The sequence below is a fragment of the Rattus rattus genome, chromosome 14 (assembly GCF_011064425.1).
Source record: "Rattus rattus isolate New Zealand chromosome 14, Rrattus_CSIRO_v1, whole genome shotgun sequence".
Classification (NCBI taxonomy): Eukaryota; Metazoa; Chordata; class Mammalia; order Rodentia; family Muridae; genus Rattus; species Rattus rattus.
In genome coordinates, this window is record NC_046167.1 from 78,431,787 (window position 1) to 78,456,032 (window position 24,246).

A 24,246-nucleotide genomic window follows, 5' to 3' on the forward strand; every position below is an offset into this window, starting at 1 on the left:
CTGCTCCTCTTGTTACTCCTCCTCCTGCTGCTTCTCCTCCTCCTGCTGCTGCTCCTCCTCCTGCTGCTCCTCCTCCTCCTGCTGCTCCTCCTCCTCCTGCTGCCCTCCTCCTGCTGCTGTCCTGCTGCTGCTGCTACTCCTCCTCCTCCTACTTCTGCTACTCCTCCTGCTCATCCTCCTCCACCTGCTCCTGCTCCTCCTCCTCATTCCCCTGCCCCTGTTCCTGCTCCTCCTCCTGCTCCTCCTCCTGTTGCTCCTCCTGCTGCTGCTACTCCCTCTCCTCCTCCTGCTCCTGCTGCTGCTCCTGCTGCTGCTGCTACTCCTCCTCCTCCTGCTGCTGCTGCTGCTCCTCCTCCTCCTGCTGCTGCTGCTGCTCTTGTTCCTGCTCCTGCTGCTGCTCCTGTTCCTGCTCCTGCTGCTGCTCCTGTTCCTGCTCCTGCTGCTGCTCCTGCTCCTCCTGCTCCTCCCTCTCCTTCTGTTCCTCCTCCTGCTGCTGCTCCTCCTCCTCTTCCTCCTCCTGCTGCTGCTCCTCCTCCTGCTGCTCCTCCTCCTCCTGCTGCTGCTCCTCGCCACCCCCCACCTTCTCCTCTTTCCATCCTCCTACACTCCTTGAGATGGGTTTGCTATGTATCCCCAGGATAGCCCATACTTTTCTGCCTCTGCTTTCCAAATGTCATGGTGGTAAATGTGTACCACCATGCCTAACTACCCCTGCCAGTTTTAATTAGCTAACTTATTTATTTGCATCACAGAGATCGAATCTACAACCCTGTGCATGCTAGGCACAGGCACATGCTTTATCCCAGAGCCACACCCCCAGCTCCATGCAAATCCCACAGCATGAGCTTTTACTGCTTCTGATTCTTCCTGTTCTCTCCCACCCCCCAGCCCCTGCTACCAGGCAATGTCTTCTCTTCCTTCTTTTCTTCTCCATGCCCTGCCTCACGTTTCAGACTGTCAGAAACTTCCTTAGGCACACCGCAAGATTGTGGACAGCACACAGGCCCAAGCCGGAGCCCTGGTCTGTGAATCCAGGCTTGTCTAAAAGTCCTTCAGCCAACTGCCAGTCCTTCACTACACACATCTTCTCTCCTATAGAAAATACATCACTGGCTTTATCTCCTATGCAGGTGGACCCATGCTGCAAAATTAACATTAGGGTTTAGTCTCTAAAATCTCATCAGCATGTTTCTCCCCATGTCAGAGTGTTCCTTCAGCATGGAGCTGGAGCCTATCTCAGAACCTGCAGGCTCCCCAACTCCATCAGGACAGCCAGTACCACAGGCCTCTCCATGCTCCTCGTGGCTACCGACTCCTTATTGTGGAGTCTGTATTTATCGCTACGTAAGAATCTCCCCAAATGAAGGGTCCAGCAGGGTGATGTTTGGCCTCAATTCGAATGGTTCTAGTCATCTGGAGCAGGTCTGAGGCTAAGTTAACCAAGTTGGGTTTCTTACCCCCTGGACTCTCCTGAAGAAAAGCCATCTCTGCACAGAGCTTCTAAAAATGTGGAGAAAAAGCCCAGAAAGCCCCCAAAGGCCCAGGTGTCACCTTTTGCACCATGTCACTCACACAGGGCCACTCGTTAGCGGTGGACGCCACACAGAAGTCCCCATCCGAGTCAGATGTGGGTGCGTCCTTAACTTACTGATATAGGAACTGTGTGAATTCTGGGGCTGTTTCAACTCCACCAACGAAATGGTCAGAGTTTCTTCTTTTTCTTTAAAATGTTCAGTTGTTGTTGTTGTTGTTGTGGTGGTGGTGGTGGTGGTGGTGGTGGTGGTCATCAGCTTTTTTTCCTCCTAAATGAATACTTTTTCTGGGTAAGGAGGCAAGTGAATCTTCTCCTTAGGTGATATACAATCTGTCAAAATTATTAGGCAAGAAACAAAAGCCATCCATGCAGTATTCTTCGGGCTAAGGTGAAAGCTTAGCGCCTATTTCATATGGGAATTCGGAGTGCTAAGACAAAGGCGGCCGCGTGAAGCATGACCAACTTGGCTAACATGGACCAGTAAGAATACAAGCTAAGCACAAAATGGTAGGACGTTAAAGCGTCCCGTCCGTCACACCCAGAAGATGCTGCTGAGCAACAAGACACTACAACAGGACCTCCCCTTTCACTCTGCCTGACCTTTGACCTTTGACCTTCTCCTTTGTCCCATTTTCAGGAACGTGGAGGTTCAGATCTTGGCACAATGTCCTCCTCCAGACACCACACTTGGACCCGAGGCAGCATAGGATCCCTGTATCTGCACCGATGCTCGGTATGAATTTAGAAACCATGACATTGCACACAGGCAACTTACATAAGAATCAGATGAGACTGAATCATGAATGCACACAGATGTGCCTGGGGCACGGGAGTTTCGCTCGCGCAGGAGTGTATGTGGGGTGGGGTGGGGTGGGGGGTGTGCCATGTCTTATGGGCACCACAGGCCAGAAGAGTGCATCAGATCCCCTGCAACTGGAGTTACTGATGTGAGTCAGCATGTGGGTGCTGGGAACCAGACCTAGGTCCTCTGGAATAGCAGCCAGTGCTCCTAACCACTGAGCCACCTCTCTAGCCCCCTTGACATTTTTTTGTTAGCATAAGACATAGCTGTCCAACCTTGTCTGAAGAGAGACACATTCTGGTTTTAGTTCCCTCTCTTCTTTTCTTGCCATAAACCGACTAAGAGGGAAAGGAGGCCCCACTTGGCCATGGTTTTACTTTGCTCTTTCTGTTCTTTGTCTGTCCTCTCTGGGGATCAACTCCAGGCCTTTGCACATGATAGACAGACAAACCTTTACCACTGAGCAGCACCCCAAGGGAGATGACATAAACTTGGGTTGTACCCTAAGACCGTGGACGGTCTGGCTTTCCAACCAAATTGCCCACAGACACCTTTCAAGAATGACCTGATCTGTAGACATGATAGTCTAAACAGGAAGGTTTTAATTCCCTCTACATAGAACTTTAGGCGGGGAGGCATACTATACAGGAATCAATTATAGTTTTGTTCTGCCAGCGACTATTTCCAAACGTCTGATAATGTGATCATTTTTAACTCAGGAAGACATTCTGACAACCGCTTCCTTTGCCTTGCATTCTGGAACATTCTGAGTTCCTTGGACACTGGGGTAAAACTCTGGTGTCTACATGATCTGTCTTACGAGGCACCGCCCACTCCGGCCGTCTTTTTGCACACCAGTCAGGATGGTTAAGCTAGAAAGGCCTCAAGGCCACCAAGTCCGAACCTAAGCACTTATTTCTTTAGCGGTTGGCTCAAAGGATGTGCCTTAAACCTGTCTTCCGGACGGTGAGCCCTGCCACTCTGCTTCCTCCTCCCTGTGCCACACTCTGCTACTGATTTGATTTTGCTGAGAGAGTGGCACCTTGTGAAGGCAAATGCTTCTGTCGAGATAGATTACTGTGTGTTCACTGGTCTCATGACTTTATTCCCTCTCTCTCCCCGACCCCGACAGCTACCAGAATTATATGCATCACTTGAGATTTTTAATAAGGAGAGCAAGAAATCTAATCTCCAAAAGATCTGTGGCATGTCGTTTAAGGAAGCTCAGGAAGTCCTTTGGAAAATCCTGGGTGGCCTGATCTCTGACAGCCATGACACCGTAAAAGGGGATGAGCGCCACCCTTCCATACCGGTTAACAAAGAGGAGCGGAAGACACCATCTATGTCAGATCTACTTCACCAATGTCTGTTAAAGGGTTACAGTGTTCCGCTGGAGCAGGTACACAACTCCCAGCAGAGGCTGGCCCAGGTGGGCATCCCACCTCCTTCAGTCTCCTTTCCTCACAGTTTAAGCAACGAACTGCCCGTGATCCTTCCAGCACAGCACTTCAGGAAAAGGATTCAAAGCATCACATTCCGCAAACTTCTCCTGTCTTCTGTTGCCCCAGGCAGGCTGTTCTATGATGAAAAGCCAACAAGCCAACAAGTCTCCTTTGACCCAGGTAATAAATAAAAGAGGCTCTCCTGGGGGGTGGGGGTAGGGGAGATGCAGAGTGTAAGCAGATTTCCAGACAGGACTGTGTGAAGCACTGACCTGTGGTAATCTCTCACAGTGTAGGGTTTGTAGCTAAGGTCGATGCTTCCTGTGGTGGCAACGAAGTCAAGGAAAACACTTTTGAATTTCCGTCCTGTGAATGGTATAGGCCCACTCTAGGGACTGAGGTAGGACAACCATTGGATCAAAGCTAACATGGGCAATTTAGCCTGTGCAATTTATCTAGACCAAACCTGGAGGGGGGCGGGGGAGACAGAGACAGAGAGATACAGAGAAACACAGAGATGGGCAGGAGACCGTTGCTCATGATAGAACACTGATCTAGCATGTTTGTGGTCTTGAGTTCGACCCTGAGAACCACAAAAGCATAAAACATGAGAATCCAGGGTCAAGACTCACATCCATGTCTGACAGGTGACTGTAAACAGGACACGATAGCCCTGATGTTTTCTTTACCATTCTGAGAGCGGCTACTCAGAGCCCTGCAGTCGAACAGCATCTGTTGTACATACCGTTGTGTTCCTTGTGTGGTCTCTGGCATTCCACTGAAACTCTAAACAAGCAAACAGGCAAAACAGCAACAGAGACAAAGAACCAGGAATGAAGGGCCCTCAGCTCCTTAGAAATGTCTTCTGCCTGTGCCCTGTGCTGACGTGTGACTCTTTTAAAACATGATTCCTTCCAGGAAAGCAGTTCCTAGACCTGGCAGACCTTCAGTGGAGGTATTACAAGGGACTTGCAAAGTGGGGGAAAATGCCCAGGAGGCTTTCCCTCTTGAACATAGAATACAACAGCGAGAAGAGATTCGTGGAGAACCAACGTATGTCTGGGCTCATCTTCCCTCCTCTAGTTCGCAAGACTCTGATGGTTTACCCTCAAGCTGAGTATGATAAAGAAGGACAGCTTTATCTCACCTGGAAAATAGTGTACTGAAATAGTCTGGATATGAATCGTTCTGCTTGGGATTGCCGAACCAACACAAGAGATGGAAAAGCACACAGCCCACTTCTCTATTCAATGTCCGTGCAAAGCCTACATTAAAATGATTGCGTGGAGGAACATGTCCAACCAATCTGCTGGCATTACTCTGGTTCACAGGTCTGATGCTCATCTGAACAGCAGGTGAAGGGAATACTGGGTGGATACACAGAAATAGCTCTCCACCAAAAATGGATCTCTACAATGTTTTCTTCCTTGGTTTCTCTGTTTCTTTGTTTCTGGTTTGTTTATTTGTTTGTTTGTTTGTTTACTTTTTGCTGTCAATATGTAATTTACTTACTTAAAAAAAAATCCAAATTCTGGCATTGTCTAGAAAATTTCAGTAGGTTTTAAAGTTGAACTGTTGAAATGTGTTCACGGAAGCATTCTGCTTGCATTAATGCTTTACACGGTGCATGTATATTAAAAGTCACACCCAAATGAACGTGGAGAAGCTGCCAATATGTGATTTTTTTCTTAAAGGAATTTAAACCCTTTAAAAAATTTATTTATTTTATTTACATGAGTACACTGTACTGTCTTCAGACACACCAGAAGAGGGCATCAGACCCCATTACAGATGGTTGTGAGCCACCATGTGGTTGCTGGGAACTGAACTCAGGACCTCTGGAAGAGCAGCCAGTGCTCTTAACCACTCTTCAGCCCATGTGATTCTGTCCCCTATGTTTCTACTCACAATCATGTACTTAGGTAGCTTTAAGCTCCATGGGAAAAATATCTAACATTCAGAACTACCAATAACAGGAAGAAGAAATAAAAAAAATTTCCTTTTGAGAATGAAATGTTTCCCCTCATAGTGGCCTCTTAAGCACATTCTCCGTGTATGTGGTGTGCTAGCGCCATATCTTTTGGCATATTTGTTACATGTTTAGCATGAATAGCACACAGGTTGGTATCTTCAAAATGGCCAACCACATAGGCCTCACTTGCCTCCTGCAAAGCATCAATGCACGCTGGAAGCACAGGTCTTTTTTGAAGTCCTGAGCAATTTCTGGCACCAGATGCTGAAAGGGGAGCTTGGGAATCCGAAGTTCAGTGGACTTCTGATAGCGTCTGATTTCATGGAATCAGAGTACCAGGCCTGTAACGATGAGGTTTCTTCCCCCCTTCAGTAGAGGGTGTACTCCTGAGAGCAGCTTTTGTAGCAAGTTTCCTGGGTGCTTTACCACCAATGGATCTGCGGGCAGTCTGCTTTGTGTGGGCCATGGTATGGGCACCTCCTTACTTAGGCCCCTTCTCCTTATCTGGAGCTCAGCAAGCGAGAGGTGACCCTGGCGTTAGAGAGCAGCGACAGCTGAGAACACTACAAAAATTTCGTGCCTACCCATTTTCAAGGCCGAAGCCTCAGTATCCTATGCCTCCCACAGTTAAGTACACAGTGATGCCATCACCATGAAAAGAATTGAAGAACACAGTGAATAGGAAAATTAAAAATGAACATAGAGATCAATGTGAAAGCCGTCAGTTACTCAAAGTTAGGAAGGATGGAGCAACCATAAAACGAGAACAGGATGACCTGAAAAGGGAACAAATTGGAAATCTTAAAAGTGAAAACAAGGGCTGGAAAGATGGCTCAGCGGCTAAGAGCCCTGACTGGTCTTCCAGAAGTTCTGAGTTCAAATCCTGGCAAACACATGGTGGCTCACAACCATCTGTAATGAGATCTGATGCCCTCTTCTGGTGTGTCTGAACAAATAATTTTTTAAACAAACAAAAAACCACTCTAAGTCCCTAAATCCTAGACACATCTGAAGAGACTTGCTAATGACTGAGGAAGCTGTTGTCAAGCATCTGGCTGTTGATAGATAGTAAAGGAAGCTATGAAAGAATGGATAAAGCAGACGATAACAAAGTAGAAAGGAAGTGACTTAACTCAGCATTAAGCATTTTTTTATATGACATAAAGAAACGATATGGAAGAGAGGGCTTAGTGACAGAGAACTTGTCCAGTATGCCCGAGGCCCCTAGTTCAATCCCCAGGAACGAAAAAAAGGGAAAACAATGAAGTTACACAATTGTTCAGAAACAATGAAACACAGGAGATCTTAGATGGAGGCCTCTTATCATGTGACTAGCAAGAAATTAGGAATGAATATTGCCCTGGCAACATTGTAGCAGACCTGCAGAACCTTTAACAGTGAGAGAAACAGAATTAAAGAAGGGCGAGTTCACTCAAATACATAATGGACAGTGGAATTGAATTAGTGTTAAACACTGGAAGGCAGAGGTCTCATACTACAAAGACTGAGGGAAGTCAACTTTCAAACAGCCAAACTCTCTTCAAAGAGCTGGAGATTATACAAATGTATTTAAATATATGAGGCCCTTACAGTATTTCCTGTCTTTAATCCACTCTGAATAAAACAAAACAAATTCTAGTAAAGCTAGGACGATGAGAAGAACCCAGGAGAAATGCCAGTGATACAACAGAACAGGTAAAATAGCAATTTTATATGTATACATGATCTTGGTACATATTTTCATCATGTTTATTAGCACATAACCTAGGATTTAACTTTAGAATGTGATTAAGCTGAGAACAGTAGCACAAACCTGGATACCCACTGCTCAAGATCACAGGAAGAAAATAAGTGTGAAGACAGATTAAGACGCATAGTAGGACTGGATTTTTTTTTTGTTGTTGTTCTTTTTTTTTTTCGGAGCTGGGGATCGAACCCAGGGCCTTGCGCTTCCTAGGCAAGCGCTCTACCACTGAGCTAAATCCCCAACCCGATTTTTATTTTTTAAAAGGATTTATTTTATCTATGTGAACGCACTGTCGCTGTCTCCAAACATACCAGAAGAGGGCATCAGACCCCATTACAGATGGTTGTGAGCCACCATGTGGTTACTGAGAATTGAACTCAGGACCTCTGGAAGAGCAATCAGTGCTCTTAACCTCTGAGCTATCTCTCCAACCCAGGACTGTAATTTTCAAAGAGAGAATGGCAGCATGTGACTGTAATATCAGAACTTGGGAGGCAGAGGCTGCCAGATTTCTTGAGTTCTGGGCCGGTCAGACCTACGTAGTCAGATCCTGCATCAGCAGAAACAATGACAGCACAAAGGGCTCTATGTAAGTGTGATTACTATTCCCACAGTCCGCTCCTTCTTTCCTTCCTTCCTTCCTTCCTTCCTTCCTTTTTAAACATAGGTGCTAAGGATTGAGCTCAAGAATTCATGCTTACATGGGAATCCCTTACTGACTGGGCTATGCCTCCAGCCCTCTTTCTTGAATACATAAAAGTCGATGTGATGGTTTGTATAAGCTTGGCCCAGGGAGTAGCACTCTTTGGAGGTGTGACCTTGTGGAAGTAGGTGTGGCCTTATGGGAATGGGCTTTAATACTCTTGTCCTAGCTGCCTATTAGTCAGTATTCTGCTAGCAACCTTCAGATGCAGATGTAGAACTCTCAGCTCCTCTTGCACCATGCCTGCCTGGAAGCTGCCATGTTTCTGTCTTGATGCTAATGGACTGAATCTCTGAACCTATAAGCCAGCCCCAATGAAACATTGTCCTTATGAGAGTTGTCTTGGCTGTGTTGTCTGTTCACAGCAGTAAAACCCTTACTAATAAAGTCAACAAAATTGCATAATGCAAATATTCATAAAAAATGACAAAATTGTATAATATACAAGTGACATCAATTTTAAGCCATTAAGGTTTTAGCCCATTGTGGCCAGTTAGTGGCCAGTTACTGGCAGTGCTTGACTTTAATTTTAATACCTGGGAGGCAGAGGCAGGCAGATCTCTGGGAATTTTCAAGGACAGCCTGGTCTACAGAGCAGTTCCAGGACAGCCAAGGCTACAGAGAAACCAAACCCTGTTTCAAAACAAAGAAACAAACAAACATTTCTTTTTTTTTTTTTTAATTTTTTTTTTTTTTTCAGAACTGGGGACTGAACTCAGGGCCTTGCGCTTGCTAGGCAAGCACTCTACCACTGAGCTAAATCCCCAACCCCCAAACAAACATTTCTTAGACCATTGTTTCATCCACATTTTGCTGTGTCTGCTGACATACATATTTTAATCAATTTTTGCCCCTCATGTCTAAGAATATTATACATATGCATTCACTGTACATCTCAGAAAAGCATGGGCATATTCTTTTTTTTTTTCTTTTTTCTTTTTTTCGGAACTGGGGACCGAACCCAGGGCCTTGTGCTTGCTAGGCAAGCGCTCTACCACTGAGCTAAATCCCCAACCCAAGGGCATATTCTTTTACAAGCACAATAAAATCATTCACCAAGAAAAAACAACAACCATTCTTTGGCCCCATCTTTGTATCTGTGTTGGACTTCTGATGCTGCGACAAAAACCCAAGAGCAGATATCTAAAGGAGGAAGAACTTATGGGCACATGGTTTTACAGTCTTCATTCTGCAGTGGTCTGGTGGCTGTGTTGCATGGGCCGTGACATGGAAGGATACCAAGGTGTTTTATAAAGCCGAGGATATGTACTACAGAGCGTGGTGTGGTGCAAGTGGGAGGGGGTAGCTAGCCCATGCTGGGTCATCCCTCCACCTGAGGTACCAGCCATACAAAGGGTCTAGCATAGAATAGAGTCTATTTGAGTACATAGGGATGGGAGTTGGGAAGGAAGTAGAGGCAGAGAGAGAGAGGGGAAAGAGAGAGAAAGAAGAGACCAGTCAAGAACATGTGGAAGGGGAAGGGGAAGGGAGAGAGGGAGAAGGGGATCAGGGAGAAAAAGGGATAGAAAGTCAGAGTTAAAGAGAGTCAGAGAGGGAGAGGTCGACAGTAACTGTTGGGCGGAGCATAGAAGGAATGGCAACATCCCTCCATTTTGGTCATGAGAGGTAGATCTGGGTACATTTCCTGGAGCTTATAAGTTTATAAAAGAGATAAACTTGTTAACAGCATGAACAGTCTTTAAGGTGAGCCTAAGGAAGGAAAAAAATCTTTAATGAAGCAGAAGGAGCAAGAAGGGTTTTTTATCTACCGGCTAGGAGACAGAATAATATAAATTTAGCATAGTGAGAAACATTTTTAAGTTTACATTTAAAAGACAATGAAAGGAAACTAAAAAAATGTTGATGACCTTGTGAATATGATAGTTGATCACATAGTTTAATATGAGAAACACCTTAAGTCTATGGTTAAAAGACAACCAAAGGAAAGTTAAATTTGTGACTGTGATAGCTGACAGTGTAGGTTTAGCAAGAGAAACACTTTATTAAGTCTGCAGTTAGAAGATATTGGAAGAAAACCTAAAATTAGAACTTGTGATTATAAAAGTGGATCCTGCCATGGAATGTTTTATTAGGGTTAGGCTAATTTGTCAGAACTCCAGGGCTGGAGAGATGGCTCAGTGGTTAAGAGCACTGACTGATCTTTCAGAGGTCATGAATTGAATTCCCAGCAACCACACGGTGGCTCACAACCATCTGTAATGAGATCTGATGCCCTCTTCTGGTGTGTCTGAAGACAGCTACAGTGTGCTCACATATATAAAAAAATAAATCTTAAATAACAACAGGAAAACCAAGGCTAAACATATCTTTAAGGCAGTGGTCTTTAACCTTTTTACCATTGTAAATCTTTAAACCAATATTAAAATTATTTACCAAGGCAGAATAGAAGTCATACGAAAACCTTATCTTAATTGAAAAGTGTCTTTGGAGCCCTTTTAAGTCAGGATGTTCTAAAGACAGTGGTGAAGTGGGGACTGCCCATAATAAAGATGGAGGATAGTCATGAGGCTGCCTTTAACCAAGATGTAGCTGAAGCTACAGGCAGTCATGTGACCACCCTTAGCTAAAATGGTGCTGAAGCGACAGCTCCTCCTGCGGAGTAAAGTTATGCTTTTGTTATCCCTTAGAATGGAACAGCATTTATCTATAGAGTGTGGTTATGTTATCAGCAGAGACAAATCAAGAGACAAAGAGGGCATTTTGTCTGGCGCACAGGGCACTATGTGTATGTGAGAAGCTCTCTCCCTGTCCCTCTGCCTTGTGGGTCTGAGCAGCGCACAGCTCCTTGGAGCAAGCAGCTGGCAGCGCAGGTTCAGCAGAGTAAGGTACTGGGCAGTGGAGAGAGTGGGCGAGCAACCCAATCCTGGAGTGTAGAGCGAGCAACCCAATCGCCAGGCAAGCGAGTGAGCGCTCTGGGGAGGGTGCAAGATTGGTCCCCACAGCTGTTCCACTCACCTCCTGACATCAACTCTACTCCAGAGCAGCCCTCCTGAGCTGTACCATCCCGCCTCTGGGGCTCCAGCAGGCTGGTGGGTCACGCGGGGAGCTAGAGAATGAGTTAAGTCCAAAACAAAATCTGGAAGAGTGTTGTTAGAGTCGAAGGAGAGGGAACAGTGAGTGGAGGAATAAAGTGGTTTGGATTGAAGGTGAGGAAAAGCATATATTAAAAAGAAAAACTTCCATTTTTGGATCGATGGCAATAGTTGTAAAAGCCCCCCGCCCCATGCCATTAAGTGGCCATTTAAAGTTATCTAGTGGGTATTGGGGCCAAATTTAGCATGTGAATTTGGAAGCCTTTAAGACTAGGAGGTGTCCCAGTAGGGAGCCTGGGAGGTAGTGGTAAAGCCATTCCCTTTGGGTGAGAGTAGAAGTTATTAGTCTTATCTCGGCGTCCCAAGGTAAATTAATAATGATAAATTAATAACTAATAATGGGCAGCCGGGCTAGATTTATCAGGTCATCATGAGGTCACCTAGGGGCTGAGCTGGGGCCAGTGCCTAACAGCAGGAGAATGGGTTTACCTAGGCCTAGGATTTTCTAGTAGTGAGAAAGAGAGCTTACCAAGGGAAAAGGTCAGCAAGGAGGGCCAGCCATGATTGTGAATACCTCCATCCCTAAGGACACCAGAGGGTGGCTGAGAGCTCAACAGCCTGCCCTTGAGACCAGGGGCCTTTTATGCTGACCATTGGGGGGCAGGAGTTACCAATTTGCCGGTGTTTGGATGGATAGGTCTAGAGAGCCAACGGCTGGAATGTTCATGTGGTGGTGGTGGGAAAAGTGAACCTATGAGTAAATCCGAGTAATGGCTCCAAATGATGTGTTTTATAAAACCAAGAATATGTTTTATAAGGTGTGTGGTATGGTGCAGGGGGAAGGGGGTACCTCAGCAGGTCCATGCTGAAGTATCTCCCCCCTACCCCTAGGGACCAGCCATACAAAAGGTCTAGTATGGAATACTAGACATGGGAAGGGGGCATGGGAAGAGGGGTCGAGAAGGGACTAGAGGCAGAGAAAGAGAGAGGACAGAGAAGGACACACACACACACACACACACACACACAGAGAGAGAGAGAGAGAGAGAGAGAGAGAGGGGAAAGGCCTTGAAGAGAGGGGGGAGGGGGAAGGGGAGAGGAGAAGGAGGGAGGGAGAGGTCAAACAGTCCCTTTTATAGAAAGCCAGGCCTTACCTGGATGTTGCTAGGTAACTGTTGGGCGGAGCATAGAAGGAATACCAACAAATATTATGGGAGGAGGGGAAGGTAGAGAGGAATTGCCCACCTCATGCAGACAGAAGACAGAAATATAGGACTGGGGACCAGACAGAACCTTTAAAGGGGACCTACTTCCTAAACCTTCCATCACCTCCCAATAACACTATCTAATCAAGAGCCCACCAGCTCTCCGACCAAGTCAGACCCTTCATGATCTATCACTTGGTGAGTGCCCCACCTCTGCACACTACTGCATGGAAACAGCCTTTGACACACCAGTCTTCCAGATGGTTCTATAGAGCCAAACCACAAGTGTGCACATTCAAACCCTTATTGTTCAGACTTCTCCTTCAGGTAAGTTTGTAAATCTAAGTATCACCCGTGCTGTATTCCGTTTCTCTTCGTAGGACAGCTCTGTGCTACTCAGTCCTTTGAACCTTCTTGATTTCTCTGGATCTCTCGTGACAAAATGGAGCATATCTGCTAATTTTTTTCCCCTGTTTGCCTGCTTCCTTCCTCTTTTAAGGGCATCCTGATCTCATTGCAAAGGTCCCTCAGTACAGAGTCTTAATGAGGATTAGTGGCCACTTTTCTATACAGAGACTAGAGAAATTTCCTGTGCTAGGGTGGGGGATGGTCACATAAATCAGATTCCTCCCTCTGGGATCTTCATTTAGAGTCTAAACAAGTCCTGGGGTCTGTTGGAGGGTCCTCTTCCTGAGCAGAAGTGCACATTTGTTTCTCTACTGGGCAATCAGTATGGTTCTAGCATATTCTCAGCTCTGGCTTTGAGGCCAAAATGGAAAAGCCAGGCTTCGTTTGGAGTAAATAGGAACCAGCCCCACAGATGTCCCATGGAGACAAAAGAGAGAATGGGGTCTTTCTGAAGAGTCTGCAGTCATACCTGTCAATTCTAACACATCCTTGGGTATGTTCTACCAACGGAGTAATGGACCGTTTGAAGTTATGTGTCTGTGGTAGGCAGAAAATGCCCTCTCAAAGCTATTGGTGTCCTGGAACCTGCTATGGCTTCCTTGCCTGACTGAGGGACTTTGCAAATCTTATGTTGAAGAGTCAGTCGGGGCAGGGAGGAATTCTGAAGTATCCAGGTGGGGTCACATAATAAGCGTAGGAGTCCTAATGGTGGTAACACCTTCCTCTCCACAAACAGCCGAACAGTGGAAGCCGGGCTAAAAGTTACTATGTTGCTGATCCAATATGGAAGCAGGGTTAAAAGATACTATGTTAGGGGTTGGGGATTTAGCTCAGTGGTAGAGCGCTTGCCTAGCAAGCGCAAGGCCCTGGGTTTGGTCCCCAGCTCCGGGGCGGGGGACCGGGGCGCGGGGGGAGGGGGGGGATACTATGTTACTGACCCAATATGGAATGCGTGCAGTCATTACAAGCTGAGAAGGCTGGGCCATAACTCTTCCTTCCCCAAAGCCCAGAAAGAGAGGCAGCCCTGCAGACAACTAGATTTTAGTTTAACCCTGTGACATTTCCAACCTACAGAGCTGCAAATAAATGTGTTGTTTGGGGCTGGGCCACCTTGGTGTACACCTTAATCTCAGGACTTTAGTCAAAACAAGCCTGGTCTACACAGTGAGTTCCAAGTCAGCCACTACACAGACTCCCTCAAAAAACCAAACTAAAGCAGAAACGGTGCTTTTTAAAGACAGTACATTTATAATGATGTGTGTGATGGCTTGTATATGCTTGGGTCAGGGAGTGGCACTATTTGGAGGTATGGTCCTGTTGGAATAGTGTCCCACGCACGACTTCCCGCCGGCAAGGAGCACGCGAGACATAGAAATTCTTACTATGAGTGACTTTTATTCCTGTCTATTCCTCTCTCATGGTGGAAGCCCGCTTATGCGCCGGGCCAGGCGCCTTATTTATCCCCCGCGCACGCACCCACACCTGATTGGTTGCTTACTCATGACCTCATCAGGTACGCCTGAAATGGGCAAAGACCTGGCATGAAGGCACTCTGCACATGCGACACAGCCAATCTCCCGATAGGGAGCCGGCTTTTGCAGTAAAGGCTAGCGCCATCTTGACTGACCTGGCCTTCCACGTGGGGCTCAGTGGAAGCCAGCGCCATCTAGTGGTGGCGAATGTTACAAGCCCCCTCACATCTCACCCTTATTATTTATAAATTTTATAGCAGTCATGATCACCCATATCGCGGCAATGAGGAAAACCTCAGCGATGTGCAGGGGCTGATCAAAGGAAATCACTGAGTCTCTCTCAATCCCAGTGCAATGATCCACAGATCTTTGGGGTGCAAGAGCAGAGAACTCAGAATACAGAGAGAAACCCTCTCCTCCCAGTGCAAATGGACCCACAGGTCCTTGGGGTGCAGGAGCAGGAACTCAGATACAGAGTAAGTCCTGAGCAAGATAACCAATTCAGTGGAGGCCCTTTTGTACAATGGCCACAAGTGCTTGAGTGAATAACGGCCTTGTCACATTACAGTTGAGATCTGAGTTTGCAAACCAACCATGGTATGAATACTGATCCACAGCATAGGGCTGCATCAAACAGAGCCACTCCCGATAAGTAGTGGGCACCTCATTTGGTCCTCCTCAGCTGTTGCCACCAAGGGCCATGGTCAAGCCACTCCTATAATGAAATTTAGAATTCCCAATTGTTAGTAACTACTCCAGAAAGTTCACCCACTGTACTTGTCTAACAATAGATTGGTGGAGGATAACTCCAGACACTGCAGACACAATGTCTGCAGCTGTAATGGCTGCTACAATAGCAGCGAAAGTGTCAAGGTCTTTTCCAGGACAGTTCAGGATCAGTCATTTTTCTCTGGAACAACCAGCAGACAATGGAACCAAATTCTGAGATCTGTATGACCAGGACAGAGTTCTCCAGTCACTGTAGCTTTACACAGGTGGCTTTTTGTGAAGCTACAGTCTGTAAAATGGCAACACCAGTTACCAGTTAAGGCAGCAAGAGTCACCAGGGAAATGAAGGGACAGGGGTAACAGCTGGAATCAGTAAGCAGCAGTGTACAGAGTCTGAGCGTAGGGCCAGTGGGACGGGAACACACGCAGCGGTAACACTGACTGTAGCAACGGCAAGATTTCTGTGATGACAAAAGGTGAAGGGGGGATCTTCCGCCTTCCTTTCAGGGCAGAGGGAATGACTCTAGGGACCAACCACGAGCTGAATCTTCATGTAACCAGGATCAGCAAGTCTCAGCAACCACCCAGGCAGCTGGCACACTCTTGTAGCATCCTGTAGAAAAAACACAAACATTCCCTCTTCCCCATATAAAATATCTGGACAGGATCATGTCAATATGTGGATCTCTCTATTTCACCTAGGCAGGAGTATGCCTAGTTGTAGGGTGTCATAAACTTTGGCATCCAAATTTTAAAATTGAAATAAAAGGAGTATTATTAGCATTCAGGGATATCTCCCCCTATTTATTTATTAAAATTATTAAAATATTGTTTATTAAGATAAGTCCTCGAGGATTAAATTGAGGACACTGAGCACTTGTATTTATAATTTGACTTGTATACCAAATTATTGTTTCTAGCATTATTGTTTTGGATATATAAAGAATGAGATTTTTTTTTTTACTAATTTTTCTTATGTAAGGCCTAATCTGTCTGGTATCTGTCCTCCCTAGTTAAGGAGTCTAGGCAATCCAGTTTGAGTTCTTAAATGTCCTATAAAGGAACAGTATTTAGTGCTCTTAACCACTAAGCCATCTCTCCAGCACCTCACAAACTTTATTTACCTAAACATAAGCATTAATTAGAAATGTCAAATCCTGTAAACAAGGTCCAGATTTAGTCTTATTTAGAAATCTGAGTTGGCAGGGTGAGGCTGGGCGTTGAAAGTAAGCAAATGGAGTCTTCCTCTTTTCGTGAGGGTGTGTTATCAACTCCATTATCATTTTCAAAGAGCTGGGTCTATGGTTTTGTTTAGTTCTCTGAGCCAGAGCACTGAAAGGACAGTGAGTTGTCAGACAATTTACACTGGAATCACTCACTGATTTCAAGTAGAAAACCTGTCTCCAATAAAGCGTTAAGTAATTGTAAAATTTGAGGGCTAGTAGTATCTAAAAAGATAAAACCTTTTAATCAATTGTAAAACCACAAGCCACACCTTGGCTATCAGTATATGAATTGAAAGCTTGATTTTTAACATTTTAAAAACAGCGGAAGCGCATATTCTATGGGTTGTATGTACAAATTTACAGTAAATACAAAAGCATGTAAGGAGTAAAGTTATCAATTTTGTCTGAAATTTGTATATGTAATAGGCCAAATATCAGTATTTTGTAATAACCAATTATATTGTTGTTTGGACTAAGGTATGTTTCACCAGGTTTCTTTTTAAAATACTTCTATGACTCTAGCCTATAATTTTGTATTAACACAGCTGAAGTTTTATCTCCAATGTTCATAACAAATACCTAATTCCTCTTTTAATGTTATGTACTTATCCAATTAACATATCTTTAGAATCTTGAAATTAGCCTCAAATATTCTTTTCTTGAGTATTTTAACATGCTACTCCCCAAATATTAAAGCTCATTTTGAGAGCAAAAGTTTGTAGTAAAATTTTCATATACACTGAAAGATTCAAAGTTCTAACTTCTTACATTGAAGAAGCAAATAAAATTACATAATATAAGGCTATTAGCCACTTTTAATGATATCACTCTATGGGCTCTCTAAAATTATAAGCAAGCTCACAAAATAAAAACTCACAATCGCCAGGATGTAAACAAACTGTATAAAAACAATCCTCTAAATCTATCTTGAAATGGCAGTTGGAGTAAGCAAACAAGCTGTAATGTTCTCACAAGTTCTAAAACCTCATCAATCCTTTTAAATCTTGTAACAATCTCTACCTGTTTGATTTTTTTTTCTTAATTACAAATAAGTTTGAGTTAGTCAATGTAACACTGACAATCTTTAATCACAATCTTTAAATCTCTTTGTAACACCAGAGCACCGCCAGAGCTTTGGAAAGTCACCTGAATTCTGAGTATGTGACTAGGCAGCTGTTCTTGGGGCAGTGGAAATTAGCATTAGAATACAGATAACTTCAGGGCAAGCCACACCTATGGAAAGCAAAACTCAACCCCCAACAACAATCTAGTCACCAAGGCACCACAAGTCTATCTATTATGTTGTAAAGTTTGACTATCAATTCTACATTTGAACGCACAATGGCGCGGTCTCCAATACCTTTCGAGACAATGTCCTAAATTCTTTTAGAAGCCTGGTTTCTAGCATAAGAATTCCATAAAAACATTACCTCAATTTAGACCTGTCTCACTAGGGTGGCCCAATGTCACGTGTATCTAGAATTACTTCATCTAAATTACAGTTTTAAGCCAACTTTCTGTTACCAATATTATATCTTTTTAACCATATCCAATAACTTGAAAGCCAATAGTCCACAACCAAGGCAAGCAGAGCATATTTATACATTTAAAACCAATGAGAAACAAAATTGAAGTGGCTACACATATCAAACACCATTTTTACCTTTTTAGCTATGATTTTAAGAGATGCACCTTGTCACCTGTTGAGTCAATTAACCAGTCAGGGATTTTTCTAAGAGAAACAGCTATCAACTCTCGTACCAAAGAAGCTGAGAAGCTGTTAGCACCTTTAAGATCAGCCCGTGTAGACGCTTAATCAGCTTCTAAGCAGCTCCTCCAGCTAATCTAGACACCTGGCTCTAGGCACAGGGCTTTAAAGACCTGATTGAAACTGTTTTTCTATTCATTTGTTCCCTTTTGAAACGAGTTAAAACCAAGTCAAGGTGTGCACGACCGGCAGATAAGGTTTTTACCATTTTTTTCTTTTTTGAACATGAAACGAAAACATTTAAACAACGAGAAACAAAAATCACAGACATAAACTGACAGACATGGAGACATCCTGGTGCACCAGAGACAAACAATAGACAAAGAGGGAAAAAACCAGATGGTGTCCACGGTGACTATCCACTCGGGTGGAGTTGATATGGGCGATGGATTGTCTCAATTCCTGGACTAGTCCACCAACGTGTTGAAACCCAATTCCTGTAAGATACTAAGATATATTATCTGAGCGGCACGACCGACATTTGTCAATGGTATGGAAGTGAAGCACAGCCCTGAATATTTTTACTCACAACCCAATTACATAAACTCCATCAGGCTGTGCACGGGCACTGAGATGTCCTTTTGTTTGATTCTCCTGAATAAATTTTCAGGCGGTCTGCCTCGATCAAATCTGATCAGCATGACTCTGCAAAGCTGTCGCTGGGTCAATAGCGCACGACGCCACGGCTTCCCGAGAGCCCGGCTCGGAGCTTAAGTACACCTTTTATAAGCACCAAGACAAAGTTTTTCTGCCAACATACTGTGTTCCTTTTTACCTCCTCTTTTATTCTCTCCCGACATTCTTTTCCAACTTCACCTCCAATTGAGGGGACTGCTACTTGAGATCGATCAGTTTCCTTTTTCGTTGCAACTTTTCACTACCCCCTGTTTCTGACCATCTTTTTCCTTCCCCAACGCTCTCCGCTTTGTTGTTTTAACTGAGCAGTTCCCGCCGACCTCTGAAGCTTTGGTGGTAGCTAGAAACTCAAAGGTCAATAGAAAAAGCCGAGGGTTGCCAGAGCAACCCCAGCGGGCACCTGCAAGGTCCGCAGTGGTAAGAGTTGGAGCGGATCAAGGCTAGCCATGGTCTCTCAGGGTCTTACCCCACTCATAGCTTCTGAATTTCTCCCACGAAATGGAGGCTTCCCTGGCAATCCAGCGATGTTTTTATCCAGGGTTTCTTGGCACCAAATGTCCCATCACGACTTCCCCGCCGGGCAAGGAGCACGCGAGACATAGAAATTCTTACTATGAGTGACTTTTATTCCTGTCTATTCCTCTCTCATGGTGGAAGCCCACATACTGCCAGGCGCCCTTATTTATCCCCCTGCACGCACCCACACCTGATTGGTTGCTTACTCATGACCTCATCAGGTACGCCCCGGAAATGGGCAAAGACCTGGCATGAAGGCACTCTTGCACATGCGCACACAGCCAATCTCCCGATAGGGAGCCGGCTTGCGCGGTAAAGGCTAGCGCCATCTTGACTGACCTGGCCTTCCACGTGGGGCTCAGTGGAAGCCAGCGCCATCTAGTGGTGGCGAATGTTATTGCGGCCCTCTACAGAATAGGTGTGTCACTGTGGGCTTAATACCCTAGTCCTAGCTCTCTGGGAGCCAGTATTCTGCTAGCAGCCTTCAGATGAGGATGTAGAGCTCTCAGCCCTGCCTGCACCATGCCTGCCTGGATGCTGCCATGTTCCTGGCCTGATGATAATGGACTGAACCTCTGAACCTGTAAACCAGCCTCAATTAAATGTTGTCCTTATAAGAGTTACCTTGGTCATGGTGTCCGTTCACAGCAGTAAAACCCTGAGACAATGTGTTAAGCCAGGAAAGAGAAAGCTGAGAGACCACCCATCCCTCAGCTTGGGAAAGACATTGCTTTGACTGACAGATCAGGGCTGTGAAGACAAACCACCAACACATCTGGCAGCCAGCTGCACTTGGATGCTGGGACCCAGCAATTGACACGGGAAGACGAAGGAGACAGAGGCGTGAGAAGAAGGTTGAGAGCAACACTTACACAGACTGAAAGCACACAGAAAAACAATATATAGATATACATCGACATTTACCAAGTCTTTTTGCCAAAAACAAAAAACAAAACAAAACAAAAAACCAAACAAACAAAGGAAAACCCCAGTGAAACCAGAAAACACTTGGTTCTCAGTAAAGACAAAGCTAGTTCCGTCAAATGTCTCAGCACCTAGTCACACACACCTGGGAACAGCAGGGTTAAGAATCACTGAATTAGCCTCATCAGGGAAGCATCTAGAATCATCTTTGTGCAGTGGGCGATGTTTAATACAGAGTCCCAGAACTGGTCAATGCTCAGAGAATAAGTATCTGGGCAGCGCTGGGCCATAAATGAAACATCTATATTACACCCAGTCCTCCAAGACTCCTAAGAGTGGTCAGATTCTAAGGTCAAAGGCTGGGGGGGGGGTTTGAGGGTAAACAGTTTTCTGGACAAGCGGGGGTCACGGCACTCTTTAACTCACACATCTGTGGCTGCCTGCACACGAGGTCAGCAGACCAAAGAGAATGGGGGTGGGGGGTCACATTAGTCCTCCTTGGCTGAAGAGCTTAACCGCTGGTAGGGGAGGAAAAGTCAGTTTTCTTTCAAAGTCTTACTCAGAGAACAATGTAGCAAGCTCCCTGGCAGGTGGATGGGTGCTGCTAACACAGTTCAGCACTGAAAAGTCTCACCCTAGTGTGGATGGTGACAGGTCCCATAGCTGCACAAGAATGGAGTCCCCCTCTCCTTGACTTCCTCCAGTCTATATGTTTTAGCACTTCCTGAGGTAACATTCAAATCATGAGCAAAGTAAGGGGAGGGGTATAGGAAGGCCTGGTTGCTATCTCAGGTGAGGACCAAGGGCCTCCCCCTCTATGAGGTAACGTTAATCGATCAGCACTGTCAAGTACTCACAGCTGTCCTGGTGAAGATGTAATGGCCGCTCTGCTCTCAGGACGGTGTTTTCTGTCTGCCCCTTCCTCCAGCTCCTCCAGCCTTTCCCCCCACCCCTCCACAGCATCCCTTGAACCTCCGATGGGCCAATACGGATAACTGGTGATTTCTTCCTGATGACTGGACCATCATGGTACAGCAACAGTCATGCCAGCATCTTCAACAAATATAAACATCTGTGGTGACAATCCCCGAAGGGAGCGGCTGGTGGCTGGAACAGGTGTAGTCAGGAGGCCATTTGACAGGTGCTTCCTATCTGTTCAACAACAGCAGTAGCTTTGCCACCTGGATTTTGTGAGGAACCATGAGTCTCACTTCATAGTAAGAGTGCAGAGATGAAGATTATTGAAGTCCAAGTAGTTTATATTGCAAATTTGCAGTTGGGGGTCAGCCTTGAATGGCAGGCCCACGGATTGGGATTGAGCGCAGACTACCTTACAAACTAACAAGTGAGGCGCCCTGCTTTGTGAGAAATAACAAAGACACAATCTTACAAGTTATCCTGGTTTCGCAGTCTATCTTTTACTCAACAAACCCCAAGGGGATTCATCTCTAGGCTTTCACCCGATTTTGAACCTTTGAGAGGCATGACCTTGTAGGTTTTTTGTTCATTTGTGGCTGGGCTTAAGCTGCTTCAAGACATCTTTGAAATTGAAGCGTCAGATTCCTTCTTGTAAACTTCCAGCCAATGGGAAAGCCGCTGGAGGCATCCAGAACAGTCTGTGCGCTATTGTACGACATCTTGCCTGGAATACTAACAGCATGGTACACAGAGTCCCCAGCCTAGCCTGGTGTGACAATTCCCCTTCAGCAGCCTGCGTAGTGCCTTCTAGCACTGTAAAAACCAGTTGGGGAACTTCCTGCTCAGTCCATTTGATTTCTCCAAGTCCTGCAACCACACTGTGCCGTGTTCAGTTCTTAAAGTTTGGTTCTGGCTTGCCATCAACAGCAGCAACACTTACCTGTATTGTTTTGGTGACCAAGAGCCCCTTCAGAAGGGAGAACACCCTGGGAAGAACTCCTCAGAAGGCGACACAGCCTAGGAAGCTGATCCAGAATTAATACCCTCAAGGCTTCAGAAAATTCCTCCGCCCACACAGGTCTTGGTGTTTCTAATTATAAACCACTGGGTAGGAGTGTTGTTAACAACTTCCCTATGCTCTGAGAGTCCTGTCTAGTTGTCTTAGTCACCGTTCTTTTGCTGTGAGGAGACACCATGACCAAGGCAACTTAAAAAAAGGAAGGATTTAATTGGGGGCTCACTTAGTTTCAGAGGGTGAGTCCATGACTATCACCAGTAGGTAGGCATCTGTTGGAGCTGCAGATCTTACATCCCCCCTCATCCCCCCAGAGATGAGGACCGAACCCAGGGCCTTGTGCTTGCTAGGCAAGTACTCTACCACTGAGCTAAATCCCAACCCTAGATCTTACATCTTATCCACAACCAGGAGGCAGAGGGCTGGGAAGACTAGACCTGGCACAGGTTTGTGAAACCTCAAAGCCCACCAGCAGTGACACACCTACCCCAACAACGCCCGCCCGCCGCACCTCCTAATCCTTCCTAAACAGTTCATCAACCAGGAAGCAAACTTTCAAATAGGTCAGGTAATGGTGGTGGTGGGGATCTCAGTCAAATGACCACAAGTTGTCTCTTGAAAAAACAAAACCGAGAACATTTTCCATCTCAGCGTTGGAATTACAGGTGTGATTGTGACTCCAGTCACTGCTCAAGAGATTTTGTTTGTTTGTTTGTTTGTTTGTATTCAGGAAATGCTCTGGGAAGAACAGGCTTCCTTACGCGGGGAGGAAAACTGGGAAGCCTTGAAAGAGTCTTCAACTGTTGTCAGCCCTAGCCATGTATTAAGAAGGAGAGGCTTAAAACGTGTGGATGACACTAGTGTTCAGGGTCAGAATTTAGGAGCATGGTAATAACCAAAGATTGGTAAATGCCTCCAGAGTTAAGAATTCGGAGGCAGAGGTCGGCAGGGCTCCAGGAGTTCGAGGCCAGCCTGAGCTACATAGTGAGACCTGTCCCGAAAGAAAAAAGATTCTGCTTTAAGGCTACCTTGGGGGTCACCGTTTGCAGTGTGGCAAGCAGGGAGGACTGCAAGTCGGAGAGCAGGCGGAGGAGGGCGGCGCCGAGGGGCCGGGACCAGGGCTGCGGCTCCGCCGGAAGTGCCCGCCCGCCCGCTCGCTTGCTCGCCCGGGGCGTCCTCGGCGGAGACCGCGCGGCTGAGCGGACCGAGCGCCTCGCTGCCCTGCAGGTGAGCTCTCCCGTGGGATGAGCGCAGCCGCCGCCCGCCTCTCTGCTCCGGCTTCTCGCCTCTCGGCGGCCGCCTCCTCCCCTCGCCTCCCCCGCTTCTCTGTCCCTCCCTCCTCGTCCTCTTTCTCTCCTCTGACTGTCTTCCCTGGTCCTCGCCTTCCTTTGTCTCCCCCTCCTCCTGCCCCCTCCCTCCCGAGCAGACCCTGCAAAGTGGCCCCCGAGACCTCCGGGTCCAGGGTCGGTCCCCAGTCACCGGCAGCTGCAGCCGGCTTTCTAGGATGCTCCTTGGCAGGGCAGAACACCCGAGCAACTTTTGGTCTGTTCTGGAAGCAGTCGCTGGGATTTTGATACTCTTTTCTACACTGTATTTAAAATTGTTAAAGATTGCTTTTGAAAAATGTGAAACAAGGTTGGAAACCATCCCAGTTTTTGATGAGTTCTTTCTAGCAATTTAAGAATAGCAAGGTCGGGAAAGTCACTGTAGGATAGCCGTTTCCAGGTATCGTCTCAAAGTGTGCTAACTTTTTTTTCTTTTAGATTTTCAAGGCTTGAGGCTTTCTTTGTGTGGTTAGGGGGTCTCGGGTCCTTAACACTTTTTCACATACCGAGGAGTGTTCGTTCTTTAGGAGCGGGGGTGAAGTGCACACAGGTTTGATGAGCTGTTTAGCAGCAGTGCAATGGCTGAGCCTGTATGAATGGCCATCGCGCGGGTCACTCGGACAACTGTATTTCCGAAGGTGAGGGCTGGAGGCCTGGGAAGCCACAAGCGGTGCCACCGGGCATCGCAGCCTCTGCTACTCATCTTAGAGAGGCGTTCAACCAAGTCCCAGCTACTGCAAGAGTCATTTTCCTTTACAAATAGAAAGCCGTAGTCAGTATGAAGACTCTTGTCAGGGCACGCGCTCCTGAAATTGTTAGTGGAATTCTTAGGAAAGGCTAAGAAAAATACG

At 46.0% G+C, this 24,246-nt stretch overlaps 2 protein-coding genes across 2 annotated transcripts in view; both read left to right on the forward strand.

Annotated features, from left to right (window-relative positions):
• The first annotated feature begins 2,198 nt into the window (after positions 1-2,198).
• Positions 2,199-4,944, forward strand: C14H9orf153 (chromosome 14 C9orf153 homolog). Its single transcript, XM_032884258.1, has 3 exons — positions 2,199-2,267; positions 3,469-3,958; positions 4,697-4,944. The coding sequence occupies exons 1-3, from the start codon at positions 2,199-2,201 to the stop codon at positions 4,942-4,944; spliced, it is 807 nt and encodes a 268-aa protein (XP_032740149.1).
• An 18,247-nt stretch (positions 4,945-23,191) lies between these two features.
• The window catches only part of Golm1 (golgi membrane protein 1), a 39,107-nt gene continuing 38,052 nt past the window's right edge, over positions 23,192-24,246 (forward strand). Inside the window, exon 1 of the mRNA XM_032885051.1 lies at positions 23,192-23,297. The gene's annotated coding sequence lies outside the window, so the exon portion shown is untranslated. The remainder of the gene's footprint in view (positions 23,298-24,246) is intronic.